At 38.7% G+C, this 23,084-nt stretch overlaps 1 protein-coding gene across 2 annotated transcripts in view; it reads right to left on the bottom strand.

Annotated features, from left to right (window-relative positions):
- Positions 1–23,084, bottom strand: part of LOC124431605 (protein jagged-2) — a 44,217-nt gene that overhangs the window by 11,522 nt on the left and 9,611 nt on the right. For both annotated transcript variants that reach the window (XM_046979699.1, XM_046979698.1), the window contains exon 2: positions 13,824–14,120. In XM_046979699.1, coding sequence (XP_046835655.1) covers positions 13,824–14,120 — 297 coding nt within the window. The remainder of the gene's footprint in view (positions 1–13,823; positions 14,121–23,084) is intronic.

The following is a 23,084-nucleotide window of genomic DNA, read 5'->3' as shown; positions in this document are numbered from 1 at the left end:
GAAGCATCGTCCATTTTCTCTCTCTCTCTCATACTCTCTGCATCGCACCGCGGGAGATCACCGGGTGAGTATCGTCGAACGACTGTTAATCAGAGTAATTACGGTAGCGGTTAGAGCGAGATATCGTTACGTCATTCCCCCGATCAAACGACTTTCCTCCTTTCTACCTTCTTTCTTCGTTCGTATGTATACGTATGTGTTTTATATGTAACAACACACATGCACAATATATACACACACACACACACATATATATATATATATATATATATATTTATATATACTACATACAAGTATATATCGATAGTTAGACCTCAACCCACCCCTTCGTCCTTCTTATATCTCGCTCGTTGCATCTTGCTCTGGCATAGCAGCGGCGAATCCTGATTGGTAGGCACCAATCAAGGGCCGAGCGTGAGTGACGGTCGGCTAATGCAATAAATAAATTCCAATCGCTCTTCTCCGCCACGGAAGACGGGCCTATCTTCTACCGAGCGAACGGGTTCCGATCTCTCTCGCAAGGAGATTCGAACATCGAGAAGGAGAGAGAGAGAGAGAGAGGAAGGGACAGAGGTAATGAAAAAGAAAGAGAGAGAGAGAGAGAGAGAGAGAGAGAGAGAACATGAGAGAGAAGGTCGATGGTAGAAAGCTGGAAGTGTTCCTGATGGAACCGGTCCCGTGAAATAAAAGAAGAAGGAAAAACCTACGTGCACCCTGCGTCGGTGCGCGTCACGCACTCACGCGTGTCGTTAATGAACGCGAAGGCAGGCAGACAATGAGGTGAGTCAAGTTAAAATCGAGTGGACGGTCAAATTTTCTTGTAATTTTTTTTTTCCTTCTCTTTCTTTCCTTCCTCCCTTTCTTCCTTCTTTCCTTCATTTTTTTCTCTTTTTTTCTTTTTCTTCTTTTTTCGTATTACCTTGCGACAATACTTCGTCGCAAATGAAAAAACGACCGTAATCGTTCCTAGAGAATGAATTTTCTTTCTCTTTTTTTTTTCTTTTTTCTTTTTTTTTTTTTTTCCTAAATCTTCCTTTTCTCATTCTCAAATAACTTTACACATATTATACATGACGTATTAAGGATAATATATGGCAATGAGAATAAAGGGAGCACGATATGAGCTCATTGTAATTTATAATCGATATAGGTTATTATCAGTATCGTTTTATTCGCGTACGGAGAAATTTTTTAATTTCAATATTATAAATACGGTAGCGAAAATATTCTAAGAACAAGATGTAAGTATGTGCTTTATCACACGTTTCCATATTTAAGGATGTAAAGAGGATCGTTAGATCCGTCTCGGTTGGTGTTCTTTAAATGGCGACTTCGCGGCGATAAATCCTAAAGAATTTCATAAATTCCGATATAATCCCTGGGCACGCGGGGCATCGTGAATACGCTTAAGAATTTCCGCGCCTTTCGAAGGATTCACATATAACACGAGAAGGTGCTTTCTAGGTAATAATCTCAGGCACCTACTCTCTCTCTCTCTCTCTCTCTCTTTTCCTTTCTCTCTCCACACCCTTTCTCCCTCTCTATTTCTTTCTCTCTTTCTCTCTCTCTCTCTCTCTCAAGGGAATAATTATATGTGCATATATTCGTAAGTCATGTACGCAGGACGAGTAGAAGAGGGAACTGGTTTGGCTATCGTCGAACCAATCGCCATAAACTACAGAATTCGAGAAGCTCCTTTGATATGCAAAACGTAGGTCTCTCATCGATATACGACAATGTTACTACTATCTTCAGGACGGATTTATTTTCTGTTTCCTTCTCTTTTTTTATTTTATTTTATTTTCTCTTTTCTTCTCTCTTTTTATTTTTTTATTTTTTTTTTTTGTTGTTGTCGTTCTTTTACGTTTCTTTTTTTGTCTCCCTCCCTTTTTTTATTGATTTTTTTCTTCTTAGCTCTTTTTGTTTTCTTTTTCTTTTTTTTTTTTCTTTTTTTTTTTCACGAAGGAACTCGTTACTTCTTCGGAATACTCTTCTTCTTCTTCTTCTTTCTTAGCGATCGTGACCAAACTACCAAAGTATGGAATAATGCCTCGAACAATTTCTCCCGTGAATCGAAAACATTTAAATCGAGCGACAAACTGTTCGAAGTGTATTTCGAAAATGATACCTATCTACGTACATACGTATTTCTTTTTATTACAAGTTCGAGTGACTTTTGACAGGTGAGGACTCTCTCCTTCTTTTTCTATCTCTCTTTTCTCTCTCTCTCTCTCTCTCTCTCTCTCTCTCTCTCTCGTTTTACCAATCATCGTGCCAATACGTAACGATATATATCGTGAGACTTTCGACGTCGTTGATCCGACGTAACGCTCGTGTACGGAATATTTCTTTTGTATCTTCGATGCCAACTTGGCAAGAATTACAGACGATTCTCTTACTTTTACGAAGCAAACCTTGTCTTCATAGGAATTGGAGAAAACGTTACCCTTTTTTATATGCAATACGATCGATCGAATGAATTTGAACAAACAACGATGGACAATAATAATGACAACGAGGTCCGTTCGAAAATGATAATGATGATGATGATTCGAGTAGCATTGTCTTCTCAAGCACAAAGAAGACATTGTCGACTCGTATTCGAACGCAAACTCTCTTTCTCTATATCTCTCTCTCTCTCTCTCTCTCTCTCCTTCTCTCTATTTCTATCTCTCTCTCGTACCTAGAGCAGATGAGCGCTAATTGGTGTTAATTGGTGGCTCGCTCGGGGCTCCGGCTTTCCCACGCCCGCGACTTTCATGCTTGCTTTTTTTTCCTTACACTTCGTGTACATATATATATATATACATATATATATACATATATATATATATATATATATATATATATATATATTCTAATTCGTCGTTGGTCGGTCGGTCGGTCGGTCGAACGACGAGTTCTCTCTAGTCAAAAGAACGTTCTTTTGTACTGTCTGTCTGTTTCTCTCTCTCTCTCTCTCTTTCTCGTCTTCGTCCGAACGATTCTCTTTGTCAAGAGGTCCCGCGTCTTCTTCTTGTTCCTCTCCACTTCCATTCTGATGGTTACATTGTACGATTTAAATGGGCTGAGGTAGCGCTTTAAAAAAAGCTTCCGATATTGTTGCCAGATGTATTTTATACTCGGCCGGTTTTTGCCGAGAGAAAGAAAGACAGGAAGAAAGAAAGAAAGAAAGAAAGAAAGGAAGGAAGAAAGAAAGGAAGGAAAAAAGAGAGACAGTGAGAGAGAGAGAGAGAGAGAGGTAGTAAGAGAAAAAAAGAGAGAAAGATCTTTTCGAATAAAACGTCATCCGTAGAACGAGATGAATCATCGAATTACGAGAGATTATCCTAGCGTTGTGTTGGGATTAGACGTTTAGTTTGTTCTCTGACAGTCCCGCTAAAATTAGAATCGTTTTATATATCCTTCCCTTCGACTATCGCGTTAAGAATTTAGCAAAACTATCGTCGAACGACTAATAAAAATAATATCAATGAAATAAGGAGTAGTCAATGAAATTGTCAAACGAGATTCGATAAAGTTTAGTATATATGATTTTTACACACACACACACACACACACACATATATATGTGTGTGTGTGTGTGTAGTTACGTACGAGACACGAAGACGACAATCATCGTGGATCTAGGAATTCGCGTGGGTGTTCTTGCTTGGAAATTGCTTTCACGACTTGCGGCCGTTGCTAGCTCGCGAATTTTCCCTTTCACCATAGAAGTCGTAACATTCGAGTACGAGGGAAAGAGATAGAAATTGAAAATTGATGCTCGTAGATCAGGGGAAAGTAACCTCTTCATTTCTTTTTCTTTTACATAGTGTCAGTTAGAACCATGAAATTTCTCTATAGAGGTATATAAATATATTTCACTCACTTTAATCAATTTTTTCCTCTACGGATAATTTTCAATCTTCTCTTTATATCTAAGGAGTATTAAAGGAAGAAGTATTATATGTATCTATGAGAACTTCCATCGGTAGAAAACCGTAGTCAGCTGTTCGGAGTCCCTCAATATCGCGTAACAGTGTCAATTACCGAGGACTACGGTGTGACGACAGGGTCAGGGTGAGATATATATCTAGCTTTTGAATTTTTTGCGAGGAGTCTAGCTTTCCATTGCATTCAGTGTATCCGGTGCGAGCAACAGCTAACGGAGCACCGTGGAAAGGTCGATTTGCAGTCTAAAATGCTCGACGGAAGCAGGAGATACGCGAAGCACGTAGCGCGTATGCTTACTATACTTTTCCCTCTCTCTCTCTCTCTCTCTCTCTCTCTCTCTCTTTTTTCTTTCTTACTCTATCTAACTACATCTACATTCACTAGCACCTACGTATCTATTATATATACACCTACGTATACCTATGTGTCTCGACCTAGCAATCGTTCTCTCTTCTTCTTCTTCTTCTTCTTCGACGTCGACGACGACGACAACGAACGACAACGACTACGAACGACAACGACAACGAGACGACGACAGCAACGACAACGACAACGACGACGACGACGACGACGACGACAACAACAACAACGACGACTGTGATCGTCGTGCGTGCATGGACGAGCGCAGGTTACTTACGTACGCCGAATAGGCCTCGTCTCCTTCTTCTTCTTTCTCTCTCTCTCTCTCTCTCTCTCTCTCTCTCTCTCTCTCTCTCTCTCTCTCTCTCTATGTCAGCCTCGACGTGTCTTAGGTTTCGCGGAAAAGATCGAACGAGCCGTACGTGAGGACGCGTACAAAGTAGCGGCCGAGTCAGTCAGCGGGTACGCTCTCGCACGCAGCTAGTCTACTCTCATCCAAGTGGATCCAAGTTGGAAACCTTGAATGAGAGTAGTCGTTTTCTTTCGATTCCTTATTCGTCGTTGTTCTCGTCGTCGTCGTCGTCGTCGTCGTCGTCTTCGTCGTCGCCGTCGTCGTTGTCGTTCCTCCATGTCGACCAAACGAAACTCTTAGCAATTACGTTTCTCCTACTTAAAAGCTACGTTCCCACGCACCTATTTCGATTCGTCAGGCGTAGTCTTTCGATCGACTACTACTACCACTATTACTACTACTACTACTACTACTACTCTGCTATTGCTACTACATATTATTACTTATTCCACTTTCATAATATTCTTTCAAACTGATTTATTTTCACCTTAGTGTTTTTAATTTGATTTAATTTGATTTGATTTAATTTAACTTAATGTTATTTTTCTTATTTCTTATTCTTTTCTTTCTTTCTTTCTTTCTTTCTTTTTTTTCTTTACTTTTTACAATTTTACTGACCGGTTCGATCCATATTAAAATTTCTATCGTATCGCGTTGAACGTATTTGAGGTCGTTTCGCATTTCAATATCGATAACGAAGAATGTTTCTTTCCTTTATATATTCGACTCGAGAGAATTTCTCACCGAACAAGACAAAATATTTTGTGATAACGATCGAAATAATCGAGAGTCGCCATATTTCTTGAATAAAATTAGGATAAGAAGGCGAGGAGGCTACCTTCTTCTTATTATTTTTTATTTCCTCTCCTTTAGTTAATTCGAGTCGTTAAATCGAGTTTCAAGCGCAATGCTAACGGGTCCGATAAATTTTCAAACAATATCCAGGTAATGTAAAACCTTTGAAAAAGAAATATGCACGAATGAGCTTCTCCCACTTCTTTTGGTTTTGTTCTCCTGAAAATTCCGTGGAACCTCTGACACTACAGTAGTAAGGGAGCTGCAAGCACATTTCTCTCTCTCTCTCTCTCTCTCTCTCTCTCTCTCTCTCTTTCTTTCTCTCTTTCTTTCTTTCTTTCTCTTTCCTGTTCCAGTCTTCGGAAGGTGCACGGCGGAAATCTTCGTTCTGGAATCCGCTTCTCGTCCTCGCTTCCCAATTAGCCAGGTAGCTAATAAATCTCGCGGCGTACCCAGAACCTCAGAAAGCCCGTAAGGGGTTGAAGAAGGACGACGCGAGAAATCGAGGAGAAAGAAAGAGAGAGAGAGAGAGGAAAAGATCTCGAGCAATGGGAGGAGAGATCGAGTTCGAGAAGAGATATCCACTATTCACGAGAGGGTGTACAAGGCCAAGTCGAGAACGTCTTTCTGTACGATGTCGCGGCTCTTCTCCTTCGTCCGAACGAAGAGAAAAGAGGAGAAGAAGAAGAAGAAGAAGAAGAAGAAGAATAAAAGAATCGCTATCCTCTCTCTCTCTCTCTCTCTCTCTCTCTTTCTCTTTCTCCTTTTCTTCCTTAGCTTGACGATGTTAGTGTTGGTCGCAGTTACCTGCATAAAACGAGAACCAACGGACTCAACGTGGCATTCCTCGTATTAAATGCCCGGGACACTATCCGGGCCCCGATTTACACGCGTGCGTTTGTAAGCCTGTGTAAGGTGAGTGTATGAGTTTCGAGAAAACGTGGATCGAGAAGAAGAGTGAGAGAGGAGATAGGGGAGTTTGGTATGCGCTGCGCGCAGCGGGTTCACACACGATCGGACCAAACGGATCTCAACGAGGGCCTCACGGCCTTCCTCCACCATTCTAACCGAGCAGAACGACTACGACGACGATGACGACGACGACGACGACGATTTCTCCCTACCACGAGAGCTAAAGTATTGCCCAAATCGTACCAACTTAACTTCTTTTTCTTTTTCTTCTTCTCCATTCCCTTTGCTCTTCACATTTTCATTTCGTTTATTTTTCTTTCGTTCCTCTCTACTTTCTTTTCCCTTTCCTTTTCTTTCTTTTCTTTTTCTTTTCTTCTTTTTTCCCTTTTTCCTCGTTTAATTACACCATTCTACTACACTTGTATACACGCTATACAACCACGAAAGAAAGTGAGATCGCACGTATTAAATGAAAAGTAATGAAAATGAAGGTTAGCCATTAACGACATCGTCAATTAAATAAATCGTAAGTTGAACATAATGAAAAATAATGAGAATAAAATTGGATTATACTTTCTATCAACGAATCCTTATTTTAAATAGTTAGTATTGCGAATAGAGCATGGATGATGGGAGAATGAGAAAAATTCGTCACGGTTAGTCTTTCACGAGAAAATGGTATTTATTACATACATATGCATTTACATATGAATGTATGTAGATATGTATACAGATATATCGGCAAGATATTCTTTTCCATTGCGAATCCAGTTCTCCCTTGGAAACAGAGACGTTAAACGACTTTGGAACTTTGTTACGATCCCGCTCGTAACTTTTATGGCGACGACGTCTCGTCCTCGTCTTGGGGCCACATACTCAAAAGAATACGTATGTACGCTTTTTTTTAGGAAACTCAATGGTAAGAAATGACCGATTAAATATTTTTCTCCCTTTTCCCTATCTGTCGATTTGACGAATTTGACTTAATTAGAATTAAATAAGCGAATCGTTAAGTAATAAAAACGATAAAAAAGAAACGTTGTCTCCTCCTCCTGTACTTTTTTCTTTTCTTCATTTTCATTTGCATTTTCTTCATTCTCTTTCATTGTCATTTGCGATCCTAAGAAAGACGGTCAGCTTAGCACGGCCCTGAAAAGTATGCAGAAGAGAGAATCGTTCTCCAAGACATACAACCTATACACCTGTTGGGATCCCTGACTCATTCTGACTCCCTGCCGGGCCTGAGACATGCTTCTAGGCGGAGAACTCTCTTTCTCTTTTTATCCCTCCCTCACTCACTCACTCATTCTCTCTCTCTCTCTCTCTCTCTCTCTCTCTCTCTCTCTCTCTCTCTCTCTTTCTCTCTCTCTCTCTTTCTTGCTTTTTTATATCCGATACTTTGCGATGAACATCATTTAGATGTCTACCGTTTATCATTCTCCGTGACTATTATCAAAAGCGTTATTATCGGAATTAATCACGGATCCAATGGTAGAGAGAAGATTAACAGAGAGTTGTACCGTTCCGTTTTCCATCTCAATTTAATAACGCGAGACCGCCGTTTCGTTTGCCTTTCGTAATTACTTAAAATCATTCCGTGTTATTATTAAAAGCCATATATAAAGCGGCTGCAAACGAATCGTAGAAATATTTCCTTGAACTTCGTACGTATCCATTTCGAAAAATATAACTAAAGAAAAGAAAAGAAAAAAAAGAAACCAAAAAAGAACTATCGAACCAATCAGAACAAATACAAAATGAATATATATATATATTTACACACATATTTTTGTTGTTTTTATTCGTTAATATAATATCTATATTCGTACATCTAGATTTCATAAAGAATCAAATAACCAATCAAACCAGTTTTTTATGACTTTTAAAAGAATTTATTCTTAAATTAAATTTGCATTTCTATACTTCGGAATTAACGATTCGTGGATACACGTACGAAGGGAAAGATTTTTCGAAAGACTTTTCAAGAGATTTTTCTTTAAAAAAAAAAAAAAAAAAAAAAAAAAGAAAAAAAAGAAAAAAAAAGAAAAAAAAAGAAAAGAAAAAAAGAAAAAAAACGTAGATGCGTTGAGGAGAGTTTTCCCATGGTATTATGGTTCTTCCATGAAGCCATCGATAGCCGTTAAACCCCCGAAGCATTACATTCAAGCAAACGCATACTGTGTCGAACGATTGGATCTCCCCATGCATGACAATCACGTTCGTTCGTCAATTTAGTAATCCGATCAGGTATATCGTACGTTAATGCATCTTCAAATCGATGATCATAAAAAGAACTTACATGTAGAAAAAAAAAGTGCATGCACGTTTAGAGCTAGCATTTTACTCGACTTTGAAAGAGCATGGAAAAATAATTCACGAATATATTTTATGTTTTAACTATTCCTATCAAAAAAAAAAAAGAAAAAAAAAAAGAAAAAAAAAGAAAAAAAAGAAGAGAGAAAAAGAATCGACAAACTATTTCGACCATATTCGATTCGAGAATGATCAATTCAATAAATTTTCAAATACGATTGTCCAATAATTCATGGTAATAACCAGTTCTAAATTTCACAAGCATGCACAATAGATAAATGCACATAAACAAACATACACATACGTCTAGGCGTACGCGCACGCACACACACACACACACGCATATCTATATATATATATATACATATACACAAATAGTTATACGGTATATTGGTATATACCAACAAGTTACAGAGATACGTCAAACGAGCGTGACGTCTCGGCCATTGATAAAAGCGCCCGCATCAGACTCACGTAGTGATAATATAACGAGAAACGTACGTGGCACCCACACACATTTCCATCGTTTCTACGTGTGTACATAGAACAGAGTTCACGGACCGCATTGGCAATGCTCGAACGAAGAAGCTACGTCGCCAGGGAGAAGAAGAGAGTAAATCATCGAGAGACGAAGGAGCAAAGACAAAGATGGCATGGTAAAGGAGGGGGACAGAAGCACGTCGAAGGAGCGCCATAGAAGAAGACAGAAAGAGATGCCTGACGACGTTACCTACTCGAGGAGAGGAGATGCGCACGGGAGAAAGGAGATATGAGAAGCATGTACATGCTGTGCTCCTTGAAGGTACACGCGCGTACTAAAAAGAGAGAGAGAGAGAGAGAGAGAGAGAGAGAGAGAGAGAGAGAGAGAGGCATCGACACCATAGTATACGTACAATCTACACGCGCATACACACATAGCAATGAGAGAGAAGCCACTAACGTGCCTGGGATTGTGCAAAGTCTCGCGGGTAGACGCTCTCGCAGATCGTTTCCTGTGCCATTAGGAACAGAAACCGTGAAAAGAGATGCTCGTTCCTTCCTCCGTACGCTCGTATATTTCTCCTATCGAAGTTGGAATCGGTGAAAGTTGGAAGAGGAGGCAAATGCAAATGGCCAAAGTAAGAAGGAACGTTAGACGGCGCTTTACCGAAATTCTTTCTCTCCCAGGATGGACGGACAGATCTTACTGCTACGACCGCGGCTGCTTAACGGTCGATAAACGTATGTGTATATATGTAGGTATATCCCATCTATATACTCATACATACACACACACACACATATATATATATAGCTATGGATCTATAGATACGTATATAGCTATTCTTTCGCATTACGTGAGACGGTAATTTCGAGACGAGATTGAAATAGCCGTTAAGGCAATGATCCTCTCTCTCTCTCTCTCTCTCTCCCTCTCTCTCTCTCTCTCTCTCTCTCTCTCTCTCTCTCTCTTATATACAAGCGAGATGGCGATCATTGCGTGCGGCAATAAACGACAAGGAGCCGATGTATCTCGCGTGCGAAATTGGCCGTGCAGTGGTGAACGGCGTTAATGGTCAGACACGAGGCCGATTAAACGTTTCTCCTTTAACATTTTCGATCTTGAACGAGAGTCGATGCGATGCCAATGTCATCTATCCTCGTTCCAATTGAATCGACTCGTTTATATATTTCCCATCGATTTTCTTCGACAATCGTACGTTGACGGAATCTTTTCTTTTGTTTAGACACTCGGTCTATGTAGGTATGTATGTATTTAATTATGTATGAAAGAGAGAGAGAGAGAGAGAGAGAGAGAAACAACGGAAGCTTTGGTATACTCAAGAGACATAATGCAGGTGGCACTCTTTCAAAGATAATGCCTTCAAGAAGATTCGTAAAATCCATTTGGTCGGTAGAAGAAGAAGAAGAAGAAAAAGAAGAAGAGAAGGAGAAGAAGAGAATGAGAGATTATATATACCGTATTCAATCATCAGAGACGGTAATGACGGAATTATCCGCAAGCGATGAAAGTCAGACTTTACCGTTTTTCGTGTTGGCCACTTTCCTGAAAATGGTTTCATAGTTATTACCAAGCACACGGAAGATAGATGACGAAGCGTATATCTAAGCTTTTATCGTTTCCACGCGTATTCAAGTTTAATTTCTCTCGAAAGACAAACATCTACGGTTTTTCTTTTTTTTTTTTTCAAAGAGAGAAAGAGAGAGAGAGAGAGAGAAAATATAATCGCTGAGAAATTCGTACAAATACCATATATTTATAATTCAAGAATATCCAAACCGGATCGAAATATTAATTGCTTAATACTTACTCGAATTACGAAAGGCTATTTATATAATCATTATCTAATATGAAAAGAGACAAAGGTTAAGCCCGAATGAACATGTATGCGCGTTCACACGCACACTCAGGCGTGCACGCACTCACGCATTTACGTATTAACCCACGATATCCCATGTTATGATACCGATCTTATTTTTTCTTTTTCTCCTTCTTCTATTTATTTTCTTATTTCTTTTCTTTTTCTTTTCCTTTTTTAAATATTCCAACCACGGCCAGTTTCATAATCGAATTAATAGTCGAAATGTAAACGTTCTCCGAACGTTTTCTCTCTCTAATCTCGACTGAAACTCATATAGAGAAGAAATTTCTCGACGGAAAGGAAGCAATTTAAAGGGTTCTCTGTTTATGCTCCCGTGAATTGTCGAGAGACCGAAGTACCAAGAGAAGAAAAAAGAAGTAGAAAAGAAAAATGAAAAAGAAGAAAGAAAGAAAAGAGAGAGAGAGAGAGAGAGAGAGAGAGAGAGAGTAACATGCATATACATAGACGCATGAGAGTCTAGGCAGCCACCCTTTGTCATGGGCCGCGGAAAACGGGCCGTATGAGGCCCCTCTTAGAACCTCGCGAGCGGGTTATGAAATATACAAACACGAGCCAGTGGCTCTTCAAACAATCCAAAGGACGAAGAGTGGTTCGGACGAGCGCGAGTGTGTTTTAACGTTTAATGCATTCGCGTATGTATACATATATGTATATACATACGTATATATATATATATATATATATATATATATATATATATATACATACATGAATATAAGATCGTTCGGTCCGTTAGGACCCCGTCAGAGGATGAGGGTCCTCGAAAACTTCGTCGTGTGTATACCTCTTAAGAAGGAATCACGTCGTCATGCTTGTTCGCCGAGCCGAGAAGAGATGTTTTCTTCTTGAAAGCTCGAGCGTTTCGTCTCTCGAACCTGAACCGAAAAACCGTAAGACGCACGAAACCGTGGGTTTCTTGCTAATTAGTCAACAAATTGTTCCAGGAAGAGGAAACGTCGTGAAAAAAAAAAAGGAGAAAAGAAAAGAAAAAAGAAAGAAAAGAAAATAACAGAATTATTAATAACTCTCTTTTTCTCTCACACACGCATACACGCACACACACACACACACACATTAAATCGAGCAATTTCTATTGAATTTTTTTCGTATTATCAAATATAAAAAGTTTTTCATCTAAAATATTAATTCTTTCTTTTTATTATTATTTTTCAAAGAATCTTATCAAGATACTTCGGTATCGTCAGAATTCATTCTGATAATTCCCTTTTGTAAAGCATCCTCCTAGTCGCGTCTCTTTCTTTTTAAAGGCATTTTATTTACTACGTCTATTATAAAAAAAGAATCGAGAGTTCTCGCTCGACTTCTCGATCCTTTTCGCATCTCGTAATCGGCTTCGAGAGAGGGGTTCGTGTGCTTCGAAATATGAGAGATACGATCTACGAACGAGGGTGAACAATCGTTTTGAAGAGGTCAGCGCGAAGAAGAAGAAGAAGAAGAAGAAAGACGTGAAAGAATAAGAAGAAAAGCGAGAGGTGAGGTGTTGCCAAGCGACTGGAACCGAACTGGAATCTCGACGAGAAAAAAAAGAGAATGAAAGAAAGAGAGAAAGATAGAGAGAGAGAGAGAGAGAGAGAAAGAGAGTTCTCGTACAATTCATGGATGGAAAGGCAACAGACCGGAAATCCCTTTGGATTCGATAACCCTCTCCTCCTCTCCCTCTCATATCGTTTGGTACACGACTTTGAATCGACAAAGGAATCGATAATAGACAAATTTGCTTTAGCTCGTAATGAAGGAATTGCGGAACGTTCGTTCGAAAATAATGAACGTACGTTTTAACTCTTCGTTTATTAATCGTAGACAAAGACATTTTATTTTTTCTTTATTTTTTGTTCTTCTTCTTTTCTTTTTCTTCATCCTTCATCTTTCGTCGATTTTTCAATGATTTTATGAATAATATACAGCACGTAATTTCGCTCGAGCATCCAGCGAAAGAATAAAATGGTGAGACGCGGTCGACTTTAAAAAGTGAAAGAAAAAGAGAGAAGGATATGCTCTTCTATAACGACTTTAATGATAAATGATTCTCTCATCCGACGTTTTTGAAGTTCCTAAAGAATAAACCAAGATGCCGAGGTTCGTTTCTCTCGTTATGGCTTCATCCGTCGAGCAAAATCTCCGTAACTCTTTGATATCCTCAGCTTCTTTGACAGTAGGATCAAACGGGATACGATGACACCAAGAACGAAATTAATCACGGCTAATGAACTCTCCCCCTCTCCCTTCCTTTCTATCTTTCACCAATCTCTCTTTAATTTCTTACGAGTACTTAACTCCTTGTGAATTTTTACGCGCGCGTCAAATGCCGCACGCTTACACCAACGCCGAGACGCCGCCACCGCCGTTGGAATTTTTTTCCTTTCTTTCCTGGTTTATAATCTCGAACTAACGGTAATTGCTTCCGTCAAAGAATATCAGTCGAAACGAGATAAATGGCAAAAGATTTGCGCGTTACCGTATAGGTGAAATAATTGTGATAGTAATTACGAAAGAATTTCAACATTTAAATCTGACAAAATTGAATTTATCATTCGTATCGTTTTAATTCAATATGCGTTATAAGAAGAAAAATAAAAATGATGTATTTGTACGTTAAACGTAGAGTTAAACTCCTTCTGCATATTACAAATTTATTTATTTATTTATTTATATTTTTTTTTTTTTTTTTCGTACATACAGACATTAAAAATAAAACGAAGAAAGACAAAAAAAAAAAAAAAGAAAAAAGGAAGAAAAGAATCGACACTTACGGTCCATCGAAAGGTGAAGTGCAGTTGCAAGGTGACAGGTTCGGTGAGGGTGAAGGTGTTCTGACCGAGGGCGTGACTAGATACGTTGCCAAAGCTACAGGAGCCTATGGCAGTGACATTCGACTGATATTCCTTCAGGCATAACCAGAAGGCCGTTGAACAGGAGGTCGTGCATGGTGGTAAGCCACCTTTTCCATCTCCCCCACCCCCGCCGCAACACCTGCCGTCCACCAGGGTGCCCCTGTTGTTCGTCAACGAGAGGATCTGCACCTCGAAGAATCCACTCCCGGTTGTCGACTAAATTAACAAAAAACAATGACAAACTTAATTAAAGAAAAACATACGATATTCATTATTTCGACAAACAATTCATTTCATATTAAAACGATTTCTAAAGATTTCTTCACTCTCGCACAACAAAATATATGCGATAGGATAAAAATATAATATAAAAAATATTATTTCTGCGTAGGGATATTAATAGATTGAAAAAAAAAAAAAAAAAAAAACAAGAAATTCCCTCGATAATCAATGTTAATGATTCAACGTGATAAAAGGGAGTAAAAAAAAAAAAAAAAAGAAAAAAAGAGAAGAAGAAGGAAATCGAAGAATCACGATTTCGAAAGACGATCGTAATATTTTCGTGCGCGTGCATACAAAACGCATACCGATACCGAACGTCGATTCGTATATAGTACTCCGATACGCTATATGCCTCGTATGTATTTTGCTTGTATGCTTATTACATTTCTCTCTGTGTGTGTGTGTGTGTGTGTGTGTGTGTCTGTATATGTGTGTTTGCGTGTGTACTTGTATATCAGTATAAGAACGTATGTAGACTTAAAGAACGTACGAACGTAGAAATCACGAGCGTGCATGGACGAGCTGCACGAAGAGGTCTACGTAATTACCGTAAGAGAGTAAGATCGAAGGTAGAAAGCGCAGAAAGGATCGTCTGCTGGCCTTTGCTTTCCATAACGCTCTTCCTCCTTCTTATACGTCGTTATATAAGTGGCTCTTGTCGGGCGTTAGTGACATTTTCGCGACTTACTTAGTAAAGTAGCAATAGAGAAGCGCTCTCGGGTATATCTATCCTTCGTCGCGATTCCCTCTCTCTCTCTCTCTCTCACACATACACACTACTCCTTCTCACTCGTTCATCCACGACCACTGCATCACGAATGGTATACAGACAATCGTAGTTGTTTGTATTTATCAAGGATTCGCATTGCAATCGAGACCTTATCGACTCCTAAGCAACCTCTCTCTCTCTTTCTCTCTCTCTCTCTTTCTCTTTCTCTTTCTCTTTCTCTCTCACGCCATAACATAATACGAAAGTCTCTTCTTCGAGTATCATCCATCTTCTTTTGTCTTTATTATTTTTCTCCGTATTTTTTTTCTTTCTTTTTTTATTCCCTTTTTCCTTTTTCTTCTTTTTCTTTTTTTCTTTTCTTTTCTTTCATTCCTTTTCTCTCTCTTTTCGATAACAACGTGATACAATCCTCTGAAATATATTTCATGCAAGCAATCGGATTAAATATATCGTGAGAATTAAATGTTACAGTTAATTAAGAAACGACAGTAGAAATATAATGAGACAGTCCTGATCTAGATTTTTCATTTACTAATTATATTATTTTTATAATAATTAATGTGTCCTTTTATAATTCAATGGATTTTAAAATAATCTCGCGGGAAAAAATTATAATATCTTCTTTCCTGCCTTTTACGTCATGAAAAGCTTATACACACACACACACACACACACACACACATATATATATATATATATCTGATGATAAAATTTGTTATTCCTTTCTCCATTATATCGATGAAAAGAAATAATTTTCTTTGAATTAATCATCCTCGCCCACGTATTATATCTTTGTGTGGATAAGTCTCTTTGTTAAGCCTTGTTATTGGTCGTACGTACTTAGTTGCGTACATACATACGTACATAGGTACGATACGAATCGTCCTCACCGTGCCTTCTTCTTTCCCGCGTTTACGAGAAGAGACAACTTGCAGTAAATTCACTTCGAGCTCCTCTCATCCTTCGAGCGAAGCAAAAAGAGAAAGAGAGAGAGACAGAGAGAGAGACAGAGAGAGAGAGAGAGAGAGAGAGAGAGAGAGAGAGAGAGAGAGAGAGAGAGAGAGAGAGAGAGAGAGAAGAGGGAAAAGAGAGAATGAGAAAGGACGAGCTGGAGGAGAATGGGATTCGCTTGTTTGGAAAGCGAACGACGATGTAACGCGTCTTTTTCTCTCTCTCTCTCTCTCTCTCTCTCTCTCTCTCTCTCTCTCTTACTCACGACGTTTTATTAGTTGAAGAGTCACGGCTATTCGGAGGCCTCCTTCTGCCTCTTTCTGCCTCCTTCTGCCTCCGAAAAGAGCGAGTAAACGCACACTCGACAGCGGAAGACGAAGATGATGGGAGTTTGCTTGAACGTCGCGCCGCCGCGTTTGCACAGGTCAGCTCGCGAGAACGCGTGAAATTGAAGAGAGAGAGAGAGAGAGAGAGAGAGAGAGAGAGAGAGAGAGAGAGAGAGAGAGAGGATCGTTTCGAGCGGAAGTACTTTGTGGAATTTCATGACTCGCGCGAATTTACATTTTAAATTAATATTAGAAATATATAGAAATTCAAATGATATTCCGGTCGACTTCCTTCTATCACGCATTTGTACTTTCCTTGAAATTATTTTACAGATAAGCAATCATAGTTCGTTGATTAACATATATATATATATATCCTTACTATTCGAACTTTTTCTACGAGGTACCTTTATCTTTTTCTTTCCTTTTTTTTGTTTTTTTCTTTTTCCTTTTTTCTCGGAAAGTTCAGTGAACGATCTAAAGGAATGGTCGGCCATGCGCAAATCTTCGATTCGAAGCATCCCTCGTCGAAATATACGAGATCGGAATTTTTTAGAGGACGATCCTGATTTCGTGTCTTTCTCACGCGCCAAGACAATGGCCGTCGTGTACCTTCTTCTTCCTTCGTCTTTCCACGCGTAAGAACGGATTAATCCGAACGATAAAGCTCTTTTATACCCACCAACGCGTACTGAAAGTGCATCGATCGGAAACACATACACACACACACACACACATAGTCACAAACAGATACATATCTACATATACGTAAATCGTAGATACATATACCCCCTTTGTTTCTACTTTCATCCTTTCTTTTCCCTTAGAAACGGTACTCCTCTCAACTCGCTCCGAGTCGAATCTTACAAAAAAGAAAAGAGGAATGAAAAAAAAAAAGAAAAAACAATAAAAAAAACTAAAATACCCGACGTTCGCCTCCGCAAATTTTTCGCTCCGCACGAAATCGTACGATTTATCGGTTGCTTTCTAACCACATGAAATATACTTGTATCTAAAACGCATAGAAATACGTATCATTCACTTTCTCTCTCTCTCTCTCTCTTTCTTTGTCTTATTCTTGTATGTTAAACGAACACAACACCAGCACGCGTCGATGCACAACGCGTATTCTTCTCATTCGAACGATATAATCGACATTGTTTATCCTTATTACCATCAGTTCCGTCGTACGGATCAATGGTACGAAATTTACGGGAAATGAATCCTTAGAGGAGACAAAGGCAAAGGATAACACTTACTGTCGACGGGTCCATGCCCGTGACCGTGTATGTACAATTCTCAACCAACCTATCCTTTCTTTTCCACGACGATTTTACGACGCAATGAAAGTTTTATTGTATTTCCAACGTAATAACTTATACGACGGTTGCGTTCGCAACCCAAAAGCCCCCGTTGGTTCCTTAAGTTCTTAGCCTTTAAGTAATTTGTCTAAATATGATTTACGCTGATTGACTTCTAAATTCTCTCTTCTTCTGCATGCCACGTTTATCTTTTATCCAACACTATTACTATTACTATTATTATTATTATTATTATTATTATTATTATTATTATTATTATTATTACTATTACTGATACTGCTACTACTACTGCTTGTACATAAAAATTATTATGCGTATACGTCATGGTAATAGATTATAAGTCTAGTTCAAGGAAAAGTACGAATGCGTTGTCCGATGAGAAATCTAGGAAATCGTTAGACGTAAATATGTATATACGAGAAATACGTGGGCATCGACCAAAGTAGTAATATCTAGTAACTTTCCCACATGGCTCTGGTATCCTCGACCGCCACCCAACGATAATTGAAGTCTTTCGAATGCCGAGAGTCGAGCTTTAATAAATGTTGGACACCTCGTATTAGCGAGCTCTTTCTATTCGATGTGCCGCACCTTCCACTTTGGAACAATCGTCTTGTCTGCTTCGTTTCAATGATATATATAAACACACACACGCGCGCGCGCATGCATATACATACACAAAGACGGACATACGTATAGACGTACGATCGCTAAGACAATAGAAATCTAAATCCGGTCGGAAGTAATAAACGTTTGAAAAGCTAAAACAAAAATGAAATCGATTTCGGAAAGGAAAGATCTCACAAAAAAAAAAAAAAAAAAGAAAATAAAGATCTCCAAAAAACGAAAGAAGAAAAAAAAAGATAAAAAATTGTCCGATCTCTATTTTAAGATTTTACGATCTAACATGTTAACCTCTGTTGACTCTTTTACCTGCATTCTCTGTACTAACGCGCAAATGTTTGTGCGCGTGTGTACTTGCTCGCTCGCTCGCGCGCACAAAAGCGCATCGTCTTTCGTCGTCGGTTCGCAAGAGAAGACGATGCACGTTGGTTGTTGGCTTTCCTTTCCGCATAGCCAAGACGCAGCGAGCCATACCTAGTTGCACAGGCCACTTTTATATACGCCGCGCTTCTGTCGGGAGTTAATACGAATAATTCGTATTGCCTTGGTTCATACTTAGAAACAACTCTACCGTGTCCGCCAACTTCTCTTCCCTTTCCTTCGATTTTCTATCCGTTCTGAAAACGACCAAAGAAGGAACCCGAAAGGAAAAGAAAAGAAAAGAAAAGTGAAAGAAAGAATATAAACGAACGACAAATAAAGACAGTTTTCTTTTTTCTTCCTTATCACGTTCAATTTGATAACGAAGAAAAAACTAACATTAAATGCCATTACGCTCCTCGTAAAATTATATACCTTACTGATCGATGTTAAAAAGCTTAAAATTGTATACTCGCAACTTAGCTCGTTGAAAGGGTGTTCTTTAATAGTTAAATGTCGTCATGCTGTAACGATTGTTATCGTCGATCTAATTAGCACCGTTAAACGAGTACTTAATAGAAGAGAGAAAATATATATGTGTGTGTGTGTGTGTGGAATATGTAGGTATATATATATATATATATGTGTGTGTGTGTGTGTGTGTGTATATGTATATACACGCGTTCATACACACATACATAATTATGTAAATACGTAATTATCAGTTACAAGTAATTACACGGAGTGTCCCATAATTTATAAGACCGCTTGCTATGTATTATAACGTTTGGAATAATGTAGGAAAAGAAAAGGAAAAAAAGTGTTAAAGTTATACTTTAAAAGGAAGAGAAAAAAAAGAGAAAAAAAGAGAAAAAGAAAGAAACGAAGAAAGAAATGGGATGGTAAATTATGAAACAGCTCGTAAAAGCAAACCGTGAAAGAGCTGTGCATCTTTTATTGCTCGCTTACACTTTGACAATCTTTGCAATTTCTTTTTTTGTTTTTTCTTTTTTTCTTTTTTTTTCTTTTTTAGGAGATTAATCGATAACACAGATCGATAATTTTTCATCGAGAAAGAAATTGTGGAGATTAAGTCTCCAAGGATAAATCGTTCGATGTAACATTCTTTTCTTATAAAGGTGAAGGAAAATAAAGAGGAAAAAGGAAAACGGAGAAAAGAAAAAGAAAAGATAAAAAAAAACAGGAAAGGTCTTACACCTTTTCCTCCTTCTGCATTTTATATGTCGACCCTTGTATGTGTAATTACACGATTAAATAAGAACCTGCTATTAAAGCATCGTTATAATCAGTCTCTAACTAAGCCGAGCTGTAATCTTAACGATGACCACGTCGAGTTACAACGACGTTTCTAACACAAGGATAACGTTAATGATGCACAAGCGACCTGACACCTCAATTTAAAGTAGATTACCGGGAATATGGGAATTTGAATTTGTAAAACTTTTCGCTATGCGAAATTCTCATCGTATGTACGACGAAAGAAAAATTCGAGAAAAAAAATGGTATACTCCAAGGAAGACGAAGGAAGAACAAGAAAAAGATGATGATGAAGAAGAGAAGAGGAAAAAAGATTAACAAAAAAAAAAAAAAAAAAAACAAAAAGAAAAAAGAAAAAGAAAAAAAAGGAAAAAGAGGAGGAAAAAGGACGAAAAATATAATAAAAAAAAAAAGCAGAGGAGGAGGAAAAGGAGAAGAACACAACTGACGCGAGATTTTGCTTTCAAAAATCTTTCGGACCTTTCGTTTCATCTTTGAGCCTAAGTCGTAGGTAGTAATTACCAGTGGCCGCTACCTGGACCTGAAGTGGAATAGACCTGCCGAATACCATTTAATTTTATGCCGTAGAAGATTTGCGCGGCGTGTTCGCGTGTGTAGCGGAGCACGGTCATTCTCGCGAACATATACAGATCCATAAATGCACAGAGTTTCGATGTGTCTCCCGTGTATGTGTGCGTGAAACACAGGGCACAATCTTCGAGCCAACTCTCTCTTTCTCTCTCTCTCTCTCTCTCTCTCTCTCTCTTTCACTCTTTCTCTCACTCTCCCTCTCTCTTCGTTCGTTGTTAGAGAAGCCTATACTTAATATTATTTGCTACCCACTCGGCCCCATCGGCAAGGCTGTCCGTCTGTATCTCTCAAAGAACCCTGGATCGTCCACAAATTACCCAAATAATTAAAAACTCCGCGTGGGATGTTATTCCTTCTCTTTCTCTCTCTCTCTCGCTTCTTCTCTTTTTTTCGCACATATACATATATACGGGTGCATACACACAAACGCATATACCCTTACTTCGAATCGAGACCAGAAAAGTTTTAAATCAAGCCTCGCGAGCGATTTCGAATGGTCACCTCGCTATTATCCTCCCGTAATATTTTTCTTCGTACCTCCTACGGATCTTTTTTAATTATATCAAAGAATTCTTCGCGGGTCCTTAATTAACATATAAATATATATATATATATATATAGAAAAAATAAAAGGAAGAAATAAGAAAAAAGTAGTAAATATATCCAAGAATTCGCCGATAAATATGGATAGGTACAATTCGATCGTTCTAAATCTTTTATTCTCTTAATAAGGGAGGATGATAAAATATCGATGAAAGAACTTCGATTTCGTCGATTTTTCGAGCGATTTGAGAGGTAATCGATGCGCGTGGGTGTATCAAGTTGCCCGTGGGAAGATGCATGGGAAACTTGTCGCCGGGTTGCCTCGAACGAACGGTTAAGTATGTATGAGAGGTAGAGAAGAAGAGGAAGGAGAAGAAAGAGAAAAAGGAGAGGGAAAAAGAGGATGGTAAGCTATCAGAAAAAGAGAGAGACAGAGACAGAGAGAGAGAGATCTTTTGTTAGTGTCTGCTACGAGGAAGGTAGAGATGAATCGACGAAACCGAAACTCGATCGATGCTTGCAACAGCAGCAGCAACGGCTGTGGCAGTGGCGGCGGCGATGGCGGCGGTGGCGGCGGCGGCGGCGGCAGCAAGAAGATCATCCAGTTTCTTTAACCTGATCTCCCGTCTACCAGTCTACCTGACCGCGTGGGGGATCGAAGGCACGAAACAAGAGGAACAGGTGTGAGTCGAGGAGTGTTTTGGAGGCTATACCTCTCATTCTCTCTCTCTCTCTCTCTCTCTCTCTCTCTCTCTCTCTGTCTGTCTATCTATCTATCTCTCTTTCCCTTTCCATTTTACGCAGAAGGTGTTCATAGAACGCAGGTATTAGCTTCGGCCCATTGACTAATAAGCATACGAGAAATCTTCGATGAAATCTCAATAACGAATCCTACCTCTCTATCTCCCTCTCTCCCTCCTCGTCTTTTCATCGAAATTCTCTATTATATTATAGTTAGCCCGAACCAATTAGAATTTTTCTCTGCAGTCAATATGGCCGTAAGATCGATCGAGTTAGATCTTTCCAATGATTTATTTTTTATAAGACGAAGATGATATCTAATATATTCGATGGTATGATTTTGTCTTATCAATGATCATCCTTTATTCATTCTTCTCATCATTTCTCTCTCTCTCTCTCTCTCTCTCTCTCTCTTTGTCTCTCCTTCTCTATCTTTTTCTTTCACTATATTTAGTATTAGATTAATTCACCAACATTCTTCCGCGTGTTAGATCCTACGAGGTATGAAATTAAAATTGATATTCCGATCGAAGCTCGGAGGCATGATAAAAAAAAAAAAGAGAGAGAACAAAAAGAAAGAAAGAAAGAATAAAAGAGAAAAAAGAAAAGATATACGGAGATGATCTTGACACGGCAGAGCTCCGGGCTGAAAGAAAGTAGCTATATAAGAAGAGGCCTCTAATCACTTGACTATAGATTACGGAACAACGATTATTCTCGATTGCATGTTTCAGAATAAGTACGCGTGACAGAGTGGGCAGTGAACGATTATCCCGGTAAGTCCTCTATATCGTCCCTGACAGGAGCACGGCAATAAATTAAAAGGAGGAAAAACGAACTCGTTAATGGTCGTAGGGAACGTTTAAAAGGCGTACGCTTAATCATAATCGAGAATCGAGAGAGAGAGAGAGAGGGGGGGGGGAGACGACTAGGTCCATGTCCGTCGATGAAGTACATCGAAGATTGTCAAGTAAAAAGCTGCTCGTGCCGTCCTCAAAAATAAAATAGAAAAAGAAAAACAAACACAAAAAAGAAAACAAAACAAAAAAAGAAGGAGAAAGAAAAACGATAAACAGCAATCAAACGACGAGATAATAAATTGACGTGTCTTCTTTTTGAATAAAGCTAGAGCGCGTATATGAAATTATGAGGAAAAGAAAATAAATGAAAAAAAAAAAAAAAAAAAAAAAAAAAAAAAGAAAGAAAGAAAAATAACGTGAGAACGAAGTTCTTCTCCCTTTATTTTTTCTCTTCCTTTTCTTCTTCTTTCTTTTCCTTTTTTCTCTTTTTTCATTTAGCCGTTTTCTAAATGCGCTTGCTGTTGACCGTGTTAAATTCCGTCCGACCGATTTTTCCATAAGAAAAATACCTTTTTACACGGTAGAATTTAAGAAGCAATTTCGGAGTAGCAGCACCAGAGAGAAAGAGAGAG

This window comes from Vespa crabro, chromosome 22, assembly GCF_910589235.1.
Source record: "Vespa crabro chromosome 22, iyVesCrab1.2, whole genome shotgun sequence".
NCBI lineage: Eukaryota > Metazoa > Arthropoda > Insecta > Hymenoptera > Vespidae > Vespa > Vespa crabro.
The sequence above is the reverse complement of the archived record's forward strand: the minus strand, read 5'-3'. Positions and strand labels throughout refer to the sequence as shown.